This window comes from Leptidea sinapis, chromosome 2 (assembly GCF_905404315.1).
Source record: "Leptidea sinapis chromosome 2, ilLepSina1.1, whole genome shotgun sequence".
NCBI lineage: Eukaryota > Metazoa > Arthropoda > Insecta > Lepidoptera > Pieridae > Leptidea > Leptidea sinapis.
In genome coordinates this window covers 13,871,737-13,897,531 of record NC_066266.1, presented here as the reverse complement: position 1 = coordinate 13,897,531, position 25,795 = coordinate 13,871,737, and the positions used below count along the sequence as shown (strand labels likewise).

General features: G+C 35.3%; 1 protein-coding gene across 6 annotated transcripts in view; it reads right to left on the bottom strand.

Moving 5' to 3' along the window:
• The window catches only part of LOC126976871 (capping protein inhibiting regulator of actin dynamics-like), an 83,076-nt gene that overhangs the window by 57,042 nt on the left and 239 nt on the right, over window positions 1-25,795 (bottom strand). For all 6 annotated transcript variants that reach the window (XM_050825498.1, XM_050825532.1, XM_050825507.1 and 3 more), the window contains exon 2: window positions 6,476-6,651. In XM_050825498.1, coding sequence (XP_050681455.1) covers window positions 6,476-6,651 — 176 coding nt within the window. The remainder of the gene's footprint in view (window positions 1-6,475; window positions 6,652-25,795) is intronic.

Genomic DNA, 25,795 nt, shown 5'->3' with positions numbered 1-25,795 from the left:
GAACTTTGGAATTCGAAAAAGAAGTAGCCATAAACCATCTAGGATAAATTTCGCATGGAATGGTGGTAGTTTCATGTCGACACGATTAGTGGTTTAGCCGTGAATGAGCCTCAAACAAAGACCATTTTCAGAAGATAAATAATTAGCATCACATCACAACACCTTTACTTCAATCTATAATACTGAGGAAATAAATAGTTGTTTATTTATTAATAGTAATATTATTAAGTGATGCTTGTTTTGCACACCGTACCATGGCGACGATGTGACGTCATTGACGTCAGGTACAGAGACAATATAAATGGAATTTTTACATGAAATTGTTTACCAAGTACTTGTAATATATCGAAGTCAACACAAACAAAATGAGTCCAAAGAAGCAATTTAAGACGGCTGGGAACTACAAATGTTTATCAATCAGGTAGAGTTGGATCGCATACAATAATATATCCTCAACGATAGAGTATCTGCGGTATCGAAAAATATAAGATAAATGCTCGTAACTTGTGATAATGCAACCAAACAACACGATAAGCCGACGGGAATGAAGGCACGTTTTGATCAATAACTTCAATTGAATCATTTGGACATAGAAGCAGAAAAAAAGTTAAACTGTTACATGATGGACATTTTGAGATTCCTTGTGCGGTGTTTCCGGGACGATAACATCATGGGTACCTTCAAAATGAGCGCGTATACCTTCTTTTAAGGCCAGCAACGCTTTTGTGATTCCTCTTGTGTTACAAGAGAATATGGGTGGCGGTGATCACTTAACATCAGGTGACCCGTACGATCGTATGTCCTCCTCCTTCCATAAAAAAATATCCTGTAGACGAGTATAAAATAAAATCTATAATTTACCCCGAAGCAATAGAAATATTTTCAGCATTGTGCACAAGAATGTCCGCAACTGGCGTTTCAAGTTGAGCGGGAATGTAGTGACCATTATCTCGAATCTAGATCGTCGGATGCAGTATTATGTAATGGGTCAGCAATGCGACAAGGGTAGACGGAGCCTTTCATGAATCTGCAGCTGTTTGGATTTGCGGAAATTATTATCGGAAATAACGAGGCATGTGGTTATTAGTCTTCAAACTTTTTGTTTGGATCGAAAGTGAATTATTTATAAGCTTGTCAACCAGATCTAAGTCGTGCGAATTCTTGATAGAGGTCCTAAAAATATAAGCAACTAAGCACTGCTGTGCTGCAAGAGAATGTGGGCGGCAGTGATCACTTAACACCTGGTGACCCATACGCTCCTTTATCCTCATCTTCCATATCTCTTACCTCCTAATGATATACAAACAAATATCAAATTTATTTTAAGATTAAATAACATTATTTAAGCGCGACGGTTAACAATTTTTAAAGTGAAAACTTATTTAGCGGCCCTGAGCACTTTTCTTGTGATGTGTATAAAATGTTAAACTCGCGTCAGGACACGTGGCCTGATCGAAAATTCGTAAGACAGTCGATGAAAGATTTATGCTTCTAACTAATTATAGTTGGGCTATTTTAACTTAATGATCATACGGATATTGGCGAAGCCGAAACACCGCGAGGTCGAGGGATCGAATCGCAGCAGTGAAATATTTTTACAGTTTATTATGGTTGAAAGTAGATTTTTCAGAGAGATAAACTATTTAATGTAAAATCATTGTAGTACTTCTGAAGTATTAAATTTTATACGTAATATAAATTGTCATTTTTGTGTACGATAGCGCAATAGATGAATATTGTATTTAAAACCACATAAATGCTAGTACTTTTATACTGATAAATAAAGCAACATTACCCTGAAACTTCTGCAGTAGCAAATGAAACCACAGCAAATTTTAGCAATTCAAATTTTTTCAATACCCAAAGCAATCCGGTTTCGGTGCAAAATGTTTAATCTGCAGACATTTGCCGTTATCTACGTAACAGACCGACCGGCTAAGTAAGTCAAGGGTTCTCGACTTAAATAGGATAAACGGCACCGTACCGCACAAACTTCACTTAATTAGCGTTGATGGAAGCCGAGTGAACAAAGTGACTCGAGAAACATTTTATTAAAAGGCAAAACATAGACAAGTGATTATTTACATGCCACAATACAAATGCTTTAAATTCATCCAGTGGGAGGCTAGCAGTGGGTAGCACAATGGCCCCTTTTTCTGCATACTGTGTTTCGGTCTGAAGGGGCCGTAGCTAGGAAAATTAATGGGCAAATGGAACTTTACATCTTATGTCTCAAATCGACGATCGCAGTTGTAGTGTCGCTCAGAATTTTAGACTTAAAGGTATAAAAGGCATTTATATTTTCAAAATTAATTCCTTTACAATAATTTTTGATGTCATTTCTAATATACTAGATACTACTACCGCTTCGGAAACAAATGGCGCTCTAAGAGAGAGAAGCGGCGCAAGAAACTCTCCCAGCATTGTAATGCAGGGCGACTACCATCAGCTGAACGTCCTGCTCGTCTAGTCCCTTATTGTCATAAAAAAATACATTTTAATATTTCTATAGGCGAAGTCTTTGGTCCGTGTAATAAGATTGTCTTTTCGGAGTACAATCCCAGAAGTATCTTCGGGGTTATAAAGATACCTATGAGGCTACGAACTACTACTGACGCCGTAGGGGGGGGCCAAAAAAAGCGGGGTCATAAATATTACCACTTTTACAAGTATCTTTCTATTTTAATAAATAATACCAATGACTTAAAATTCAAAAAACCCAGGACGTTGCTTAACTATTCAGGACACTACTAGGAACAAGGACTTGTCCAGGGAAAACACGACGATTGGCAACTCTACAGGATACGGGAACTCGTAAGTCAACTTTATATCTCCATAACGGGCTCCTAGCTGGTTATTACTGAGGTTATTAGAATGCTTCCACAATGTAAGTAGTATCTCGTTGACAGTTTCAAAATCAGTGGGTGGACAGGAATATAATTATACTGAACGAAATAGGGCGGTGAACAATCCGATATGTCAAAGTCGCTGACACGACGAATCCCTGCTATTGTGGTATCACCGGTTCCTCAATGATCATGCCTATCCACCCTCAAAGAATTGTACGTAAATTTGTTTTTTTTTTTTAATGAAAATAAGGGACAAGACGAGCAGGACATTCAGCTGATGGTAATTGATACGCCCTGCCCATTACAATGCATTGGCGCTCAGGGCTCTTCTTGTTCTTTTTGAAAAACCCCAAAAATTCTGAATGGCACTACAACTGCGCTCGTCACCTTGAGACATAAGATGTTAAGTCTCATTTGCCCAGTAATTTCACTAGCTACGGCGCCCTTCAGACTGAAATACAGTAATGATTACACATTACTGCTTCACGGCAGAAATAGGCGCCGTTGTGGTACCCATAATCTAGCCGGCATCCTGTGCAAAGGAGCCTCCCACTGGTAGCGTTTTATTATCATGAGTAAATTTGGCTTAATGTTATAATTATCATCAACTCTGAGATGTTTAGAAAGATTGGCGTCATAGTCCATAACTAATCTTTTGAATAAAAATATTTCCATAATTATATGTGTTCTAGGAGTATTTATATTTCACCGAGAGACCATGGCGACGCAACTTAGATACCAGAGTCACCACACCATACTGAGACAGAATCAAAATGGACCTCGAAGAGATAGCACTATTTATTGTTGTATATACGTAGGAAAGAGCTCCTAAGCAAATAAAACTTCGTCCCAAAATTTGTTTATTTAATCTTCATCGGAATAATCTTATGAGGAAATATCCCAAATTGTTGGTAAACCTTTCTGTATAGAAATTATCCATTGTATGCAATTGACAAGTAATTCAATTATTAAAATAAGAAATTAAAAGTGTGCTTACATTGTTCTTAAGCACACTTGCCGTTGCGTTATCAGACTGCAAATGATATCTCCTTATATGTGTATAGAACGTAATTGATTGAAACCCATAAATATGTCGTTTATCGCTGATCTGTGGACTTGTTAGCCACCTTTGATCTCAGGTAGAGAAATTCAGTAAGTATAAATTGATTTCGTTTATTATTTTAATAAATTGCTCTTAGCGTATTCAATGCAATCAATCTTTTGATCAATTTAGCATTTGAATGGAAATTCAAAGAGATTCAATCTAGAACGCCAATTGAGAAATGTGATTTATGAGGTTTTCAGGGAATTCATATTATATAATTGGTTGGTACAAAATAGCCGAGCGGTGACCTATAATGACGGTAGATACAAATAATTAAGTGGCGCGTGTTTCTCGCAGACATAATTATTTATGAGACTTTCTTTCGAGGTCTTCTTAGTGGAAATATGTTCCCAGCTATTGGATAGACTTTTGTGTATGATGTGGGTTATCTGCGCCTCTTTTACCACATATAGAGATTCAGATGAGTCTGGCCGCAGTTTTCCCGAACCCATACGACTAAGGGACCTTCAGTAATAGAGCAATACTAGAGCGACAATGCAGTCTTAACCCCCGGCTGAACCCATAATAGAGTATACTCTACCGACAACGTATTCTTAACCCCTGGTGTTGCGGATGTTCATTGGCGGTTCACGGTTGCCCATCATCATCACGCCCATGTCCCCTCTTATTCACAAAATATGCAGGGTAACCCACTGCTATGGCACATTAAAGGAAAGTACGTCAAATATTGTACATGTAACAATTTACTGAATGAAGTCTTTATTTTAATAACTTTTCAACTGCATTCATAAATTTTCAAATAAATGCCTGGTTGCACCGGGAGCCCAATCCGCTACCCGAGAAAAAAAAAACACGCTGAAGCTCTATCATACCAGGCTTCATCATAAGGCTGTGTTATATAGCATCAGAAATTAAAGGACGACCATGAAATTTGGCATTTGACGTAAAATTTGGTTCAGAATAATAAAAAAGCTGACATTGCCGTAAGGTAAGTGTCATTATCATATTCGATTTCCGGTTCAACCAGGTAATTATTTAAAAAAATATGCAGTTTTAATTTGTTTTTTTTTTTTATATTTAAATAAAGTAATATTTAAGGTACGTCCACTCCATGTGCCATAGTCGTGGGACGTCTTTTATAGCCCATACCTATTGAACTGCAGTTCGAACGATACGATCTAATTTTGTTTCAGCGCGAGTGATGGTAAATCTTAATCCATATAGCTGAACTTTCCAATTTTCTAATTTTCACTATCGTACGTAAACGTCGAGATATATTATAATAACTGTAGCAGTGAAAGTATCTGATGCTGTGCCGTATTGTGTACGCAAAAGCTGGCGAATGCACCGTCATTGGCCAACATACTTTACAGAGTACATAAGGCGCAGAATGTTTCTGGAACTGGCCACTTGCCTAAACAATATTTAAAAAAAAAAATATTTGAAATTGGAACTCCTCAGTTTTAGGATACAGTTTAATTTAACTGTCACTTATTGTGTTTGTTTAAGGAATAGGACACACGGCACACGACCACGTACGGGTCACCTAGTGTTAAGTGATCACCGCCGCCCACACTTTCTTGCAACTTCTTTAGCGTTCGCGCTTTCAGAGTTCCCATGTTGTATCGTCCCGAAATCTCTATGGGGATTTAACTCGAAAACATATTCAATGTGAATTTTCTCAATTTTAACTTACGGTGCAATGCCAGCTTACCGTATACAAAGGGGCGGAACGAAACATTATCCATGTCCATTTGACAACAATACAGCAATCTAGTGTACTTTCAAGATCAAGCCGAAACCAACGAGCGGTGAAGTGCCTCTGAGCAGAAGATTACTGGACATGGGGCTACTGTTGTTTAGGAGAATTGTCGTATTGCTAGTTACGAGCACCATGTGTTTAACAAATTACGCGTCGTTTTCATTTACGGAAGAGGCTGACAAAGAAAATGAAAACCATGCCTCTGAGGTCAACACGGAGGGCATAGATGTTTTCAGAATTGCTTTATTCGTATGAAAACAGTGCATGAACAGTAACGGTGAATCGGTTGAAAGACAATAAATTCATTTTCAAAACTAAGAAAAAAGCAAATCGTAAGTAAGTCTAAAAAAGTGGCAGATAAAAGATATACCTAAAAGTAAAATATAACCTAATATTATTAATCAATATCTATTGCTCAATCAATAATATGTATCTTATGTCTATGCCTCATTACTGTCTGCTAAAAGATAATATAATATAAATTACTGATTTAAGTAAGTAGGTATAAAAAGTTTGATGGTGTCGGAACATCCATATAAAAATGACTGCCATGTCAAAAAATGTAAATGTCAAATGCGCAAATGGTCCGTAAGTGACTGAAAGATGACTTATTTTTTAATAAGTTACAATTTTTTTTTTCTTTTGGATCCCATATCTTAGCAACTAGTTTTGTATAAGCATAGTATAAACTTTATAATTAACATAAAAGTTGTATGATGCTTCCTTATTTTTTAATTATGTGGGTCCATTCTCGCCATCGTCCTTTGAGAGCAGAAATTAAATATAACAAAGTGTGACCTGGTGTCGCCGGTCGTCGTCCCTCGCGCGCTGCTCCGCCTGCCGGCGGCGCTTCTCCTCGTCTCTCTTCTCCCGCTGCGCCTGCGCCGCCGCGGCGTGCGCGCGCAGCTCGTCGAGCCGCTTCCTCTGCTCCGCCTCGCGTCGCTCGCGCGCAAGTCTTGCCCGGTCTAGTGCCTCTGCAACACATCAAAGTTTTAAATAACAGTGGGAGGCTCCTTTGCACAGGATGCCGGCTAGATTATGGGCACCACAACGGCGCCTATTTGTGATGTGAAGCAAGTATTGTGTAAGAATTATTGTTTCAGTCTGAAGGGCGCCGTAGCTATTGAAATTACTGGGCAGATGAGACTTAACATCTTATGTCTCAAAGTTAACGTCCAGATCGACCCGAATCCTTTGTTCCGGAAAAAAACACCGACACTTATCGTGGCCAGCACGGAAAGCGCAGCCCGTGAAACCATCCCTACTCGCAGCCCGCTAATGTGTATCCTACTATAATTATCAACCACATAAATTATCATTAAATTAGTCTCGTTCGACGTATGAGTTTCGTGCCAGAACTTGGCGAGTCAAAATCTCCTGAAGATGCCTCGTGTAGAGGCGAAACACCTCTCGAATTGGTTAAATACAAATCTTAGGGGAATTAGCACTAATGAAAAATCTATTTATGGATTTCCGCAAAATAACGTTTAATTCAATGGATTTTATGATAAAACTTGATTACAATTTTTGACAAGTACAAGTGTACGTATGTATGTAACGCATGACCCGGCTGTCAGATCGTCTTTACGCAAGTATATTCTAAGTACACATACATACACTCACGCCTGTTTCCATCGCGTCGGGGTAGTTAGGGACAACAGAACGCCACTTTCTTCTATCCTTACAAACCTCACGCGCTTCCTCTACATTCATTACTCTATTCACACATTGCTCGCCGATTCTGGGTGCTTCGGACCACTTCTTTCAAAACGTCTCCAATTTGGTCAACGAATGTCCTTATCGATCTTCCGCGACCGACCTGCCCACACCTTAGATCATATACGGCCGTTTTCAATAACGTATCTCTAGTTACGGATACATTGCTGTCACCGTTTAATGACAAAATCTTATCTATAGTTATGTCCAATATACTTACAGTCCAATGCTTTATGTCGATAGGTTATTGAAATATAAGTAAGCGTAAAGGATAGATTTGTCTACCTCTAGTAAGTTTAGAATAGATAGGTTATTGAAAACGGCCGTTAGACAGCTGTGAAAACGTAGATAAAAATTGAATTTAGAGCTAACCTCTATTTTTTGCAATGTACGCACACTAACACAAAGTGTCATACAAATCTCGAGTGTAAGACGTAGCTTGTCACGCACACTAAACTAATTTTTCCGGCTGTTTTTACTAACCTACTTCAAAAAAGGAGGAGGTTCTCAATTCGTCGGTTTTTTTTTATGTTTGTTGGATCAAAACTTTCGACTGTGTGAACAGATTTTGATAATTCTTTTTTTATTTGAAAGCTGGTGCTTCGCGAATGGTCCCATTGTAATTTGGTCCAGATCTGACAATGGAATGTATGAGAAAACCATAAAAGTCTTAAATTTTGCTATACGTACGTATAGCAAACCCGCCTTCAAAAACACTATTCCAAAACAATAGATATAATGTGCACTAACTTATTGTTATTTTTGGAATCGGTGTCCTTCCGCTGCAACCTGCTCTTGCCTGTCGCCTCCCTCACGACTCAAGCACATCTCACTTATAACTATGTATGTAGCAACAAACCTATCTTGGATGACATATGATGATTATATATATATATATATATATAAATAATTATCTAAGGCACACAGACACTTGTCTTATATATTTGCTAACTCATTCTTTCTTCACGCATTCGCTTCAACAGAAAAATGTCAACGATGAATCTAGACTAATAACTGCTTAACCGTTTCACCATTCAACCGTTCTGTTTAACCGAAGTTGGCTCGTTAGTGCGGTCTCGGTCCATTTTCAAAATAATTTTATTATCCATCACGAATCGCCGAGCGAACGTACGCCCGAAACAGTGAAAGTGACGATTACAATCTTACATTACTAGGAAGGAATAACTGCCGCAAATTAACAGAACTTTAATTAACATACTGTTATTAAATTATTAAAACTTTCGTGAGATATTATTAATTTTATTTATATATATAAATGGGATTCACTCATGTTCATCGATGTTGGTGCTGATTAGCTTTGGACAATTCGGAGGTCTTTTAATGATAAAATATGGTATATTACAATGTGATATCGTATAATAAACATTTATTATTTAAGATCCTGAGGGTGTTCGCTTCATTCCCAGTCTGTGGTGGTGTCATTAAGAAAATCATTTATGCTATAGTAAACTTTCCCACACAAACGCTTTATAAAAATTCTTTTAAATTTCGTAGCATTTGTTTTGTACACTTTCTTCGATCATATTTTAGAACCATATACATTGGTTTTATAATTCTAAAACAACATACCGTCGCGCTAATTCGGGCGAGTCGAACATCAACGATGAGGACATTTGCAGCTCTGACTAAGTGCCTTTTCACTTGCATACGGTCACGACACTACTATAAACAGAGTTTTGACGCGGCAACCGTCTTTGCAGTAATGTATTGGCTTGTAAAGCCTCGTTCACATGAACAAGGGCGCGTCGCGACGTCTTCAGTGTAGTAATACAGCGACCACCCCTCGCCGGCGACACATGTGAGCCGTACCGTTTTGACAGAGACGTATGAAAAGGCACTAAAGATTCGTGAGCTAAAAATCTCGAAAATCAGGGTTTTGTTCTCGGCAATTACCTCCTCCAAAAATTACGCAATAGTTACGAAATTTTATAAACTGAATGGTAAATATTCTGTTTAGACTTTTTCGATTATTGTTGTCAGATTTGTATACAAGACGTCTGTTTGTGGACTGTATAATTAAGTCGTTTTATACACTTTTTAAAGTATTCATATATATATATATATATATATCAAAACAGAGTGACACAGAAATTAATGATATTGATTTTATTGCACGCGTTGAGGTAGTTAGTGCTCTACTCTCGACATGTCAAAAAAACATACCGACGAATTGAGAGCTCCTTCCTCCTTTTAAAAGTTGGTTGAAAAAAGCAGTTTTCTCGAAACTGACATTGATTTTTTTATTTATATCGCACTTACAATGCACTTATATCAACTCAAAGAATCTGTTAGGTACATAAAATATATATCAATTACAATTATCGTTCTGTTTAGTAAATAATAATATTAAAAATAATCTTGTCTGGACGTTTCTGGACTTTAAGGAAAGGAAATTGTTCGAAAAACTTATCGGACCGAAATGTTTTTCTCAATTAATATGAGCGTTCAATTCACCCTCGTTTAATTATTATTTATAAAAACTAATATACGACCGTGTATTTTTTTTTGTATATCTATCTACACCTACATTATATCATAGTATTTTTTCCTTGCCTTTGAATATTGTGTGTGATTTTCCAAACTTTCCATAAAATAATAACACTAAAATAATTAACGCAGGCTCCTTTGCACAGGATGCCGGCTAGATTATGGGTACCACAACGGCGCCTATTTCTGCCATGAAGCAGTAATGTGTAAGCATTACTGTATTTCGGTCTGAAGGGCGCCGTAGCTAGTGAAACCTGAGCGGTACTGTATAATTGTAAGGCAGGGCGTATGAATTACCATCAGCTGAAAGTCCTGCTCGTCTCATCACTTATTTTCATAAAGAAAAGGTTAAAAAACAAGCTGACGTGTCGAGAACGTTGTTATGCAAAAAATCCCCACTAATGATTTCTATTAAGAGTTTTTTATAAATAGACACGAAATTTTCTAGGTTATATAATGAGTGCCAACGCTCCTTGTGGTGCTGATATCAGCATTTTTGTCAGCACCATAGACAATGGCGTTCTGAATATTTATAATCTGTGTCACAGGTGTAGTAAACTACGTGCCCACGCACATGTTCGGTACGTATTTGAAGGTTGGGGCCGTGACATTATTCAATTATTAAAACCTGATTCCACTTAAAAAGGAAACAATTATATATCCTGTATGTTAATTTAAACATTTTTTTTTTTACATTTTTAGAACAGCCAAAATTCTGTCATTGCTTGTGGTGACGTTACGGGGCGAGTCGTTCCCTTACCTAAAATTTGGCGAGGACGGGCGCGACTTGAGCTGGCTGGATAATAATAATAATAACTTTATTTCCCAAATATAACAATAAATAATAGTGTTACAAGTTAAAAATATGTTTCTAAATTATATTATTAATTATTTACAAACAATACAGGCAGCAAAGACAGCTAAACTAGTATGAACTGTGTTTCGGCTGTCAGTGACCAGACATAATTACCTACCTACACAATCAAATCAAATTATCAAAATCAGATAAAATAAAATAAAAATACTGTCGAAATACAAAAGTGAAATTTAAATAAAAAAAAAGAATTATCAAAATCGGTTCACCCAGTCCAAAGTTTTGAGGTAATAAAGGTAAAAAAACATAGGAGATTTTCTTGCGCCGCATCAGAGAGCTCTCTGAGAGAGTATATTAGAAATGACATCAAAAAGAATTCTAAAGGAATAAATTTTGAGAAAATAAATGCCTTTTATGCCTTTTCATACCGACGAATTGAGAACCTCCTCCTTTTTTGAAGTCACTGAATAAAATAAAAGTATAACTTCTAAGAATGTGTGTGTATGTGTGTGTGTGTGTGGGATGATTCTGTATTTGGGATATCTTTATCATGTTGTTGAAAAAATATGTTAACTAATATATTTATAGTTAGATAATATCGGTGTTATTACAAAAAAGTTAAACATGTGTTAAAAACACTCGTTATAATAAGGTTCTATTACACATCTGTGGCCTTCTGTTGTTTTGCGTTAAACAAACTTAAGTCATTGTTTATATTTAAACACTAGCCGAAGCTTGTCCAATGTGTGTCTAACGGATAGACTATATTCAGATTGTGGAAAAGATTTAGGTTATATGATGACAGATAGATGACAGCTGACTAAAATTGCCTTTCGTTCCTTTAATTATTTCTGAACACTTTAGTTTATGCTATGCTTTGCTAGAAATTATAGTAAAAATACGGGTTGCACTCCGGGAGTGCCGGCAGAAGTGAAAACTTGAACATGAATTTTGTGCATTTTTTAATACTTGAGAATGGGTAGGAAATAATTTCGCACGAATTGTCTTATTTATCGCGTTCATTTATTGCGTTAATGAGAATTTATATTACATCAAAAATTTAACAGTTCAAAACTATTACAATTATTATATTAACTACTAGCTGACCCGACAAACGTTGTTTCGCCATATGAATTATTTTTAGAGTTAGACCATTTCTTGGACATTGCAACATTACTTTATTTTTCTAAAATAAAAGAATTTTTCTTAAATAAACGTAGCTTAAGTTACTCCTTATTACATCAGTTACCTGCCAATAAAAGTCCCGTCAAAATCGGTCAAGCCATTTCAGAGATTAGCTGGAACAAACAGACAGACACACAGACAAAAATTGTAAAAATGTTATTTTGGTGTATGAACTGTATAAAAATTCATATACATAAAGTAAAAACGGTTATTTCAATATTACAAATAGACGCTCCAATTTTATTTATATGTATAGATTTACATTAAAAAGTTTATCTCTCAGAATATCTGCGTCAGAGGTGTTCATCTCCCTCGCACGCTTTGTTTACGACTCTAGTATAATATAAGTCTATAAGTCAAACATATCAATGAGTAACTGCTTAGGAATGGAAAGTAGAATCAATAATATTATTGACAGCATCGTAAACAAACAATAGCGGGTCACGAAAGTGGAATGCCTCGTAGGAAGTGTGCCAGTTTCAACGCACTACTAACCAATAATCAAATTCATAAACTTTGTTCAAAATAGGATTTAAAATCACTTATTAATGTCAAAAACTACTACTCCACTGACCTCTAACTATATACCAATGGACTGGCGGCTGTCAAAGTGCTCTTGTGCCTGTTTGATATTCGCCATTTTGGCGCTGTTGGCCATGTTGTGAGAGTCTACGGTACTAAAACTAGTGATGACAACATCAGCAAACATCGATAGATGTTGGAAACTAGTTACAAAAAAGAATTTTGTGCTTTATGACGTTGATTCCTGAAGTAAAAATAGCACGGAAAACGAACGAAATTAATTCAAAATGCAAAAATACGTCAGAGTAGTACGTTCCTTCGCAGCCATTTGTATTAGATGTCAAAATTAGTTATTCAGTTTATTAATTAGTAGTATTTATATAGAGGTCAGTGTACTACTCATTCGAAATTTTATTCCCCAGACCTGATAGGAAATGAAGCAAGCATTGACGTAGGTACTATAAAAAAGTGGACTCCCGATCACCTGGTACAACCAATGGGTGAAAGATACTGAGCGTCTTCTTATTTGTTCATAAAATTTAGTCGCAATATTATATTGTAAAATAAAATTTATTATTAAATAGCCGTAGGGCACTCTATTCTTATTCTATGGTAACATTAAGGTACACATCTACATTCTTATTCTGTGGTAGTTTGTAATGTCATAATTTGAGATTAGGTCATCCTAATACTTTTTTCTCTGGAACATTGCATTACCTTGTATTGGGAGTATTTACCAGTGCGAGGCTCCTTTGCAGTGTGCCGCCTAGATTATAGGTATCACAACCGCACGTATTATTTCTACCGTGAAGCAGTAATGTATAAGCATTATTAAAATTACGGAAGAAATGAGTCTTAACGTTAAGACGTTATGTCTTATGTCTTAAGATGACGAGCGCATTTGTAGTGCCGCTCAGTGTGTTAAGAATCCTGAACGATCACTTACTAGAAAAGACCACTGCCGTCTTATAGACTTACATTGAAATTTGAAAACAAAACAGTTCCTCCACTTCAATGTTATTGTTAAACTTTAGAACCGTATCGTCATTGTCGTATAACTTGTCAACGTAGTTTAATACGCAATCTATTCCTGAGTGGCTATTATAAAGCCAGATCTATCTAGATCCCTCTCGAAGCTAGCCTTGCGAGCTGTGGTCAGAGCTATCGTAATATGTAACTCTATAGCAACAGTCCACTTCCTTGAAAACATCTATGATATATGTATCAATATCTACTAATAAACGGTTTATTTTCTTTATTTTCCTTCGGTTATAATGAAAAACTACTGAACCGATCGGAATAATACTTATATAATAATATGCAGCGTGCTTCTGAGAAGGTTTAAGTATATAATTGTTAATAATAGTATATACCTAATTGTAATATATTATGGTAATTACTTCGGAATCTAATTTTATTGACTTTTACATTCTCAATACAAATAACTAAGTCAATGACATTCCACTACATAATGTTATGACAATTCATACAATGAGCGGGCACGTTTGCCGGGTCAGCACTTGTTTTACACATATATTTAGTCTAGCCATAAATGCTGTTACAATTAAAAATAAACAAAATATTACATTTGAATTTGGAATCTGTCATTTTTATAAGACTGTTCATTGAGTTTTCTCATATTGGCACCCATACATTGTACAACATTTTGCGATATCAAAATGGAGTGGGGTGATAAAGAGAACCGAATCGCTGTGATTACATTACACAAAGTATGGACCGAAATGCAATTTTTAAAACTCTCCATACTCTTGGTATTAGTAAAATGTTTGTGTATCGGGCCATTAATAGGTACAATGAGACCTCCTCTGTTTGTAACAGAAAAAGATCAGGCCGTCCACGTACAAAAAAGGTGATCAAAGCAGTAAGGGAAAGAATTCGAAGAAATCCTGTCCGAAAGCAAAAGATTTTATCTCGGAAGATACAGATATCATCTAGAACCATGTTGCTTATTTTAAAAGATGACTTAGGAATTGCAGCCTATAAGAGACGTACTGATAATTTCTTAACTGATAATTTAAAAGAGAATGTGGTGGCAAAATCAAAACAACTACTGAAGCGGTAAGCAAAAGGAAGCTTTGCTTGAAAACTAGAATTTTACGATTTGTATGCTATTAGTTTATCACAATTGTAGTTTTTAATTTTTTCCTCAACGTATCTTTCGTTATTTTATTTTTTCGCAAATGTATCAATCGATTATCACAAAGACATACATTCTTCAGTCATCAGGCTTCATTCTGCAAAGGTTTCAAGATATACTATTTTTATCATTGTAGCTGTTGGTAATTGATACGCCCTGCCCATTACAATGCAGTGCCGCTCAGAATTCTTGAAAAAACCAAAAATTCTAAGCGGTGGATACTACAACTGCGCTCGTCAACTTGAGACATAAGTTGTCAAGTCTCATTTGCCCAGTAATTTCTCTAGCTACAGTGCGCTTCAGACCGAAACACAGTAATGCTTACACATTACTGCTTCACAGCAGAAATAGGCGCCGTTGTGGTACCCATAATCTAACCGGCATTTTGTGCAAAGTAGCTTCCCACTGGTAATGTAAAAGCAGTAGCCTTGTATATTAGGTTAGATTATGGTTTAGCCATTGTATTGTTTATTTAGCTATGTAGGTATAAAGCCTTGTTTGCACACCAACTTTCGCTATATAGATCCGGTAATATACAAAAGATACATTACAGAGAGCGGGCTTCAAGAATAAAAACCTGTGCTAAATCATTATGGGTACTAGTTTATAGTCAACAGAATTCGTAGACGACGGCAAAAACTGCATCGAACGTGAAACAAACTTTTTGTGAGACACAGGCCATTGACATCAATAATTTGGCTTGGGGAATATCTTAAAGTTTTAACCTTAGATCATTTATACGCCTAAATTGAATGTGACACACTGTGAAAACGTCGAAAATAATTGGACGTAGTTCCTGAAAAACGTTCTAAGCCACAAACATCACATTTTATGGAATTCGTGTTTAAAGTTTAATAAATATTAGTGTATTCCATACATGTGGGTACTAAGTCATGATGTCATTTAAAGAGTGACAGTACGGCTGCCATTTTTTGTCAATCCGTTAAAATGAATCACGTGACCAGTTTTGTGTTCTTAACTCAATTTCGACGTGATTGTGGTTTGGGACCCATTTCTGGAATTACGTCCAATTGAGGTTGACAGTTAATCTCTTATGTTGAGCAAATCCCGCACACTACCAAAATTTGACATACAAATCGCGTTTGTAAGACATAGCTTGTAACGCACACTAAAATAATAAACATAGCCTGTTTTCCTCGGTTGTCTAGCAGCAAGAGACTCTATCTAAACGTATAAATAGGCTATAGCAATGATAGTACAATAGTTTACATTTTTTTGAGTTTCTTCCGCCGCTTCTTCTGTCTCAGAGCGGCATTTGTTTCCAAAGCGGTAGTAGTATCTAGTATATTAGAAATTACATCAAAAATAATTCTAAAGGAATCAATTTTGAGAAAATAAATGCCTTTAATGCCTTTTAAGGTTTTAACCTAATATGAAATGTAAAATGTCAGTCGTAAATAGCCAATATGAGTAGTATTATTCTTCTTCCCCGACAGAAATGGGGTGATCACTGCAGCAAAGTTTTCTTTTCTTTGAGCACTGGGAATATTAATTAAACTGCTGATTCTAAAGGTTTTTATTCTATATCAATTTTATTATTAACCAGAAAATAGCTACTTAGTAATCAAGATTTCCATAGTAAATTTAAAGCATAAATTGATGCAACATTCAATCTTGAAGAAAAATATTAAAAAAATTAAAAGATTTTTTATGGAAAAGGAGGACAAATGTGCAATCCTCATTTTTTTGCAACACCAGAGGAATCACAGGAGCATTACCGGCCTTTTAGAAAGGTTTATACGCGCTTTTTTTAGAAGGTCCTATGTTGTATCGTCTTGGAAAGACTTCACAAGGAAGCTCATTCCACAGCTGGGTTGTACGTGGAAGAAAAATAATTTAAAACCGTACTGTGGAGGAACGCCAGAAACCCAGATCGTGGGGATGAATCCTAATTTTTTCAACTATACCAAAAAGTGTGTTACTATTAAAATATATTTATTTTTTAATTTTTTAATAATCACGTGCGCCAGTCTTGAGCATGTCGGTGACGTGAACTTACAAGATTTCCCCTACCAACATGTGCCCGACGCGGCTTAAGAAGTTTTTAATTAAAAAATTCGAATTACCACATCTATTACCATACAAGTTGCCCACGTAAATTATATACTATAGTTCATATATCTAACATGTCGTATATAGTAATATATATATATATATAGGTTACGTAGGTAAGCCATATTCATGGATTACGCCACCTCGTATGGCGATAGGCAGTAATCCGTGGGCTTACATCAATATGCAACACCTAACGTTTCCCCATCCGACAGACTTTGCGAGACAACTCATTGACACCCACGCAAAACGTGTCTTATTACAACGAGCTAAGGATCAATATAAAATTATGTTAATGAAACAACAGTTCAAGGTGGTCTGAATAAGTTGTTTTAAGAATACGGCTCGGTTGTTTGAACTCTGCGCAAGGTCATTTAGGCTAGTAAGAAATTGTCCTATTCTTTATTTCGTTAAGAGGTATCGGAGTGTAACGGGATGTCAGACTGTGGTTTTAGTATTGACAATACTTGTACTTGATGTTAAGGCTATGAGCGAAGAGTGATGTAGATTTTAATGGGGGTCGGGGATAAGATCCACCCTCATCCAAATGATGAGGTATCTTGAAACGAAACGAGATTGAGCCTGAGATCTCTAGAACATACTTAGTCTTTGCTCAGGCTTTACTTACGTAAAACTAAAGTGTAAGCTTAGCATAATCTCTGATTTCTGTAAGTCATTTGATAGCTGTAATGACGCTCTTCTAAGCTAAGACAGGCCAATGCAAAACTCAAGTTCGTGTTTTATCATACTCTTAGTATCTCCACTTGATCAATATCCACTAAGCGGAGAGGAGATGTGGAAATAACGATATCTGATTGGTCATCAAAATACATCTCTTCTACTCTCCGCTTTGGTGGATACCAAGCCTCAGATCAATGAAGCCAAGGAAGTGCCAACGCACGCGGAGTTAAGGTCGCGACGGCCACATTCGCGGCATAGTCAATGGTTACTGGTGGCTCAGCGTATTCAAAATCAGATCGTTCAGAATAACTAACTAACACTAGCCTCCGAGTATAGACTTCAAGCTTTTCATTTGATTTCACAGAGGAAAAAAGTTAAAATAGGTTTGGATATATTATATGTGCATGTGCGTATATTTGTGCATGCATACCAAAATGTGGGTAGTTCCACAACATAATTGTTTATTACTAATAAGTGGGCAGTGTTGTTCACAGATACGAAATAAAAAAACTAACAATTACGTACTCATCTAAGTACATGATCTATCTATAAAGGGTTGTCCCAGAAAGAATAGAATATAATACTGAAGCGTCTAATAGAACAGCTGTCAGGTGCTCAAAAAATACCCAGAAAAAAATTCCAACACATTATTTTTATAGTTATTAATTAAGTTTAGTAGTTAGTATTATTATTAAGTTTAAAGAAAATGTATAATTAATGACCTTACTGTAATTTCTACTTTTTATGAACATACATAATGCTGTTCCTTATACATATATTGCGAAGTGACTGTCAAAATATTGATTCGTTTAAATAAATGTGTAAGCGGCTCGAATTGTCGGGGACACAGTGTTCTGTGAACGGCTGGATCACTTGGCGTTGCGTAAAGACGTCGCTTCATTGTGTGTCTTCTACCGCATTTATCACGGGAGTGTTCCGAAGAGCTGTTTAACCTGATTCCTGCCGCCGAATTCCACCTTCGCACGACACGCCGCCGAGCTTTCTTCCACGTACTACAAAGCTGTGGAATGAGCTTCCTTGTGAGGTGTTTCCGGGACGATACGACATTGGTACCTTCAAAAAAAGCGCGTACACCTTACTTAAAGGCCGGCAACGCTCCTGTGATTCCTCTGGTGTTGCAAGAGATTGTGGGCGGCGGTGATCACTTAACAACAGGTAACCCGTACGCTCGTTTGTCCTCCTATTCCATAAAAAAAAAGCGAATAACGAGATCTTAATTTATAAACAGCGCTGTGTTGAAATTTTTCTTGGATATGTTGTAAAAGCATGTGTACATCACTTTACTAATGCAACTTAGCCGGGTAGGCATTATAAGTTTATGTTTGTTCCTGGTGTTATGGTTATAACAGTTTCTAGCAGGACACACAATGTATCGATGTCTGTACGCAACGCTAAGAATATATATTATACTAGCTGACCCAGCAAACGTTGTATTGGCATATAGTGATAAGAAAAAAACAAGAATTAAAATTTTTGGGGTATAAAAAATAGTTGACGACCGATTCTCAGACCTACCAAATATTAAATCGTACATAAAATCTATCAATTATAGGTAGCTAAAATTAAGTTTGTTTTTTACCTCCTGAGAAAGTTAGAAAGAAATAAAAATTCTAATTAGTTATTCATTTTAAACTATTGCTTCAATTTGATTTCTGAACGACGCGGGACACATCAAAGGAAAAACAAAATTGTTGTTTTTATTTAATTCCGATCATTTTCATATTTATTCACTTTTTAAACCTTCTCTGGACTTCCACAAATAATTCAAGTTCAAAATTAGCCAAATCGGTCTCGAGTTTTAGCGAGACTAACGAACAGCAATTCATTTATTTATATATATATATATATAAATCAAGTTGATCTGCTGACCCACAGTCTGGCAAAATAAAAAGAAATCCAATTAATGCAATGGACTTGCAAGAGTGATTTGGTAACTTTCTATTCAAAAGTTTGGTTCTTAATTTCAGGTAAGAGCACTTAAGATTGGAGAACTGAATAATTGCAATTACGAAATCTGTATATTCATTAATACTAATTAGCGAGTGAATATTAATTGTGTAACCGTTATTAAATATTATACCTACATATATGCATTTATTACAATAATTTACACTGTTATAAATTTAATAAGATTGTTCATAATCAAATGGAAAATTAAGTCTACTTCTTATCTTTTCTATATATACGGGGTGTAATCATTTAGTATGACCAGATGATTATTCTGTAATTGACATGATGACATTTAAATGATAGGTAATTTTAAAATTGTTAAACCTACAAACGACAGTCAGTTTGGAAAGGTTTAACTCAAGGCTCAGTCAGTAATCCCCTTCTATACAATCTGTATACCTTTGACCTCAGTAGGTAGTACTGTATCCCCCTTCTGCCAAATATTGCAATATGCAGATGATAAAGAAGTAGTTTTATTCACAAATAAACGACTTTTTCCTACTATCAACATTTATAATGTTGAGTTACCTGTCATATCTAATGTTAAGCTTCTGGGTCTTTGGTTGGATCACAAATTAACAGGCCTGAAGCATGTTGATTATATCACACAGAAATGTGAGAAAAACATAAATTTTCTTCACTCTCTATCTGGTGTCTGGTGGGGAGCTCACCCCTTCACCCAAAAATTATTGTACAATGCAATCATTTGAAGCCACAAGGATTATGGCACTATTTTCTTGATCTCAGCAAATGAAGCAGGCCTCAATAAATTGGACAAAATTCAAGCTAAATGCTTACACATAATATTGGGAGCCATGAAATCCAGTCTTATAAATGTGATGCAAGTCAAATGTCTAGAACCTCCCCTTTCACTTCCCCGTCAATTTCGTTCCAATATATTTTTTTCAAACTAGCTGAATGTAATGGACATTCTTTGCTTCATAATGAGACCAACTAGTTGCTTTGTACAATAATAATAATAATAGATTTCCTGAAGACCTTGCATTCTCCACAGTTACCTATTATTTTCTCACCTCTCTAACTCCCTCTTCCAATATTCCAGATTGCCTCTTTTGACAATGCCTTTCAACACACTTACTTTTCAACCATCAGTAGTTTTAGACTCAGGCATTGATAAGCATACTATAGAATCCAATAAAACTTTCTCTCATATAATGCACTCACATTTCCAAAATTGGCATAAGATCATCACTGATGCTTCAAAAACAGATATGAGTTTGGTTGGTGTGCAATTTGGAATTATCGCTGCCCTTCTGTAACCTCTGTTTGTACTGATCTGGAAATCAATTGCCATCCTCGAAGCAATTTTATTTGTTAAGTCTCATTGCATGAACAATTCTTTTATACTTTCTAACTCTAAAAGTAGCTATTTGTTGTTTACGCCTAAATCATGCTTGTACTTCAGTATTTTTAGCTAAACTTAGGATTAGTGTCAACTCCCTTTGTGTATGTGGCCTAGATGAAGGAAATGTGGATCATTTGTTTTTCAATTGTCCTTTAATGCAATCTTCTTTATACAATTTTATACCTGTTGAAGTTCTCCGCCCAACTTCCTATAAGTGTGTCCTCTCCCTAGTTTTTACTTCTTTTGTAAATATTTTGTGTAAATATCATTAAGGACTTGTAATTATATTTGTAATATATATGTAATTATGTCCTTTTTAGTCTAACAGCATGTATATTTGTTTCAGGTATAAAATAAGAAAATAAAACTTGTTTCAATTTTTAGCACCGGCCACTACCAATAAAATTTGAATACGATTAATACTCCACAGTAGGAAGAATAGATAATAGAATAGATAATTATAGACAAGCTAATAGCTAGTTCTATCAACAAAGATCCAACACTGAACCGACTATTACAACCAAGAGACAAAATAAATATAAATTTAAAGATGTGCTAAAGAGAAATCAATAAGAATTAAACAAATGAAGAAGGAAAGTTTTGAACTACAAATGCTATACAATCTGAGTTCAAATATTTTACATGACACTGCTTTACAAAACCTTAAAATATAGGCCCTCACAGTGAGTTGGCTGTTTCTCAAAAATGGAACCAATACCATACTGAGGCAGAAAGTTGGTTAGAGAGATGACAGCTTGTTTTTTTCCAAATGTTTTTGTAACACCATGTAAGTTACAAAGCCCGAGAGATGCTGAAAAGTGAGTCTACCTACTACTTCTGTTATCTGTAAGACCATAGAAGTAATAACAGATAGCATTATTAACATATAACAATCGAAAGCTAATAGATGACAACTTGTATACCCCAATAGTTGACACCTGTCTACTGTTGGATAGGGTAATCTAAAAGTAACAGAAATTAAAAAGGAATTTATTCACAGGACATAGATGCATAAATGCATGAATATGAGCTGAGAAATACAGTTAGTTGTAGCCCCGGAGAATGACACATGTCAGGTATTAGGTTTTCATAAATTTCTGGTACTAATAGTATGCCTACTATTGTAAAGGTTTAAATTGTAAAGAAATCTAACTAAAATAAAAAGACAAAAGTCTTGTTATATCAATAATGTTATACATAGAAGTATATCAAAACAAAACGTAAAAATTTAGAACAAAATCTTACCTGCAAAATATCAGCCTCTTTAAGAAAAATTTTTAGAATACCAACACATGTGCATCACTGACTCAATTTAGAAATTTGCTTTAGAAAGTGTATGCAAGTTTTTGACCACATAAAGCAGGTACCACTAGCAGGTGTCTCTAGCATCAATAGTAATTTCAATGATTCTTATCAGTTTTTTTCGAAAGTCTCATCCTTTAGGTCATTGTCGAGCATTAGTGCTATTACCTTAGGTATTTCTAAGTAAAAAAAAAAGGTTCACAAACATAAAAAACCAGCACTGCATTTATTAGTATAGATTATTAATGTAATATAAAAAACCCAAGGGTGTTTCTGTGTAATAGTGTACACCTTACATAATAGTGTTTAGGTACACTCAACTAATAGGGGTACATAAATTATGGTACAGGAGCTTATTGTATTTAAAATACAAGAAAAACAGGACCATTCTAGAAATAGAGGCTTAGTGAATTGAGAACATATACCTTTCAGATTACTCCAATCTACTGACTAGACAACTCACTTTCAGGCTTTAATTGCTATAAGTCTAACATGCAAATGGTACATGGGATCACACCTCCTAACATTCTCGTGCATAAAAGTTACAATTTAGAAACCTACACAAATAGCTTCTGAACAAATATGGTCTTCATATAAGGTGTGTCAATGCTATTTATAAACATGTTGTAATCAGTATTCATTATAGTGAAAATATATCTTAACCATGACATGATAACTTAACATGATATTAAACAGCATCTGCTAGTAAAAGCTACAATATGTTATAACAAAACAGTGATTTTCTGTTTTTTTTTTATGAAAGAGTCAAAATGAGCATATGGGTCACATGATGTTAAGTGATTACCTCCACCCTCATTCTCCTGCAATACCGGAGGAATCACAAGAGAGTAGTCGGCCCTTTAGAATTAAAGATGGTCTAGTTTTTGGTGAGAAGGTGGGTGTCAAAGGTTACACAGGAGTTTGAAAGCAGTATTAATAATATTCTCAGTTCCAAGCACACTTTGTGTATGTGAGTGAGTAATTTATGATGGTCTAAGTTTTATATTCTGACAATACAATGTATGGTCTACTGTAAAATAATCAGCAACCAATCACTGTTCGTCACTCTCATGACTGAATATCTCATGAGCCTTTAAGCACACTGGCACTCACAACAAACAGAAACATGAGATGGCAATTGCTGAAAAAGGGGCATATAATGGCATTGAGCCATCTAGCTATGTTCAATTTAGGTTAAAGTAAATTCTCTCTGACTGATCAATCATTCCACTATTACTTATTTGGAAGTTTTCTTAAACTGAGTAATGTTAACTATCACTCTTTATATAATATTCTTCACGCTTTGTTAGTGTGAAAATATAAGAGCAAAAACAACTGAAAGCTGTTTCTGTAAAAACTATTTCACAATCTAAGTGTTAAATTATTGTAAAACACCAGTTATTTTAGACTTTCTCTTTTCCAAACAGTTATTTACTTAGTTTGAGCATGCCTTATCTTATGCATTAAATTGTCATGACCTTCACAGACAAAATGAAACTAGATAATGTAGACATACTGTTAATATTTTTTATCAAATGTGTGTTTTACATTTACGAGAGAGTATTCACATATTGTAGTGGCCAATAGATTCCTATATTTGTTAACCAGTCAAAATAGGTTGATAGCATGGTCATGGTGGTTGCATTGGCATGATTAGGAACCTAACCCATCAAACAAGCAGGGTGTGCATATCATATTATAGGCAATTGGGCATTACCTACCTCGTTATGAAGCTAAATAAATAAAGTGTTAAAGTTAATTTAGATTAATTTGGTTACATTATTTTATAACCACACTTCTATTGAACACTCATAAAATTTTTCCTAATGCTAATTATGGTATTCCGTAAGCAATCTCCAGATTGCCTATTCCATAGCTCAACTAAGACTATTTAGATCTACAGTGCCTACCTTGCTAGAATACCAATGCACACCCCTGCAAACAAGGTAGATATTGACTTGAGTTTAAAATAATGTGATTACCTATACCTAGATTCTTGCATATGAAAACTATCTTGCAAATCACACACTAAACAGCCAGCTTAAGTTGCAGTGTCCAACGAATGCCCCTTGAATTTGAACTACAAGTTGCCCTTCCATTTATTATGGTAGTGGCCACTTACACCATAAATGACAAGTGAAACATGAGTTATTTAAACAGTATGCAATCACTGAGACTGCAAGAAAGCAATAATTAGTATAATAAAAGCATTATGGCTCTTATTAAAGCAGATGACACCCAGAAGTAAGCTGTAGGAATTAATCATAGAGATGATCATAAATATAAAATAACACTCTACTATTGAAAAAGTTATAAGGTGGTTTGTGAAAGTAGGGTATGAAAATCCAAGTGTAAGTATGAGGTAAGAATTTTGAATCAAGTACACATACATAGGCCTTAACATGAAAACAGTTAAGCGAGCATAACAATGAAAGTGTATAATATAAGAATTTTGCACCATTCTAAGTTACTTGCACAGCACCCAATGAGTGCCACCATAAGAAGAATGCTTATAAGGATCCCACAGAATCTCCTCTCAGTAGACCAATTGTTAAATGTCATGAAGCACACTTTTAATGGTGTGTCGATTATCTATGTGGTGTGTCCTATATCACAAATTTATAAGCCTGACATTTCAAGACCTAATGCTAATTCATGTCGTTGTGGACAGATCACACAGAGAAATTTATGATAGTTGTAGGCCCTTTGATACCAAAGGCAGATAAGATCCGTACCAACATTCTAGAAAATATAATCTCCTTCAAATTCCACTCATGCACACAAAACTATAGATCACACTCCTTTGTGGTAACACATACATCAAATAATTTTAACAAACTAAAATCATCTGAATTAGATCCTTTTTGTTCTAGTTTATGTAGTGTTAAGAAACATATTATACAAGATTATTTGCAGGTCACAGAAAACTAATATAACGACAATATAAGTGTATACTTTAAGTAAATTAAAATTGCAAAAATGTGTAAGATACCTACCTAGTACATAATTTGTAAAATGCTGTAAGTAATTTGTAAAAACTTTAAAAAACTACTTAATAGCTATTTGTTGAGGCTTTTAATTGGCCCATATGTAAACATGTAGATGTAAGTGTATATGTAAGAAATATGTATTTGTAAGTTTATAATGATATTAATAAAAGAAAATATCTAATATTAGTAAGATGTGAATCATTTACTATTCAAATACTTGATGCATTGCACACATATCAAGTCAGAATATTTTAAAGAGGTTTTATAAACAAAAAAAAATACAGATCAGCAGCTTAGTATTGTAAATACCCCAAACACATTCTCTGAATGAGGCATACCTACATATATAATTACTATACTTACAGATGTAGGTATACAATAAAAGGTGTCCTGTAAAGTGATAAGGTAATCTAAAATACTGGTTTACGTGTACTAGTTCGCGAAATCATACGCATACATGCAAAATATAGTCACTTACGTCAGACATCATTTGATAATATAGCTCATGAGTCAATCTACACATCATGCGGTATAAAAATTATCATATGAAAAGTAGTTGAAAATTTCGCGAAATACGCAATATTAATTGATGGAATGGAAACAATGCGATTAATTCAGTTAATGACAATTTAGAGAATAGAACAGTGGCTGCTGCGCTCGGACATTCCTTAGCACTTATCTGCGTCTGGCAGCCGTTTTGCTAATAATAGAACATACCACGGCGTCAAAAAACGTACAAATGCAGATGAAAAACAAAACATCAGTTTGTGTCGGCCACAACCCACTGCGGACATTCTCGAAAGCTATGCACGAATCCACTACGTGGGGCCGC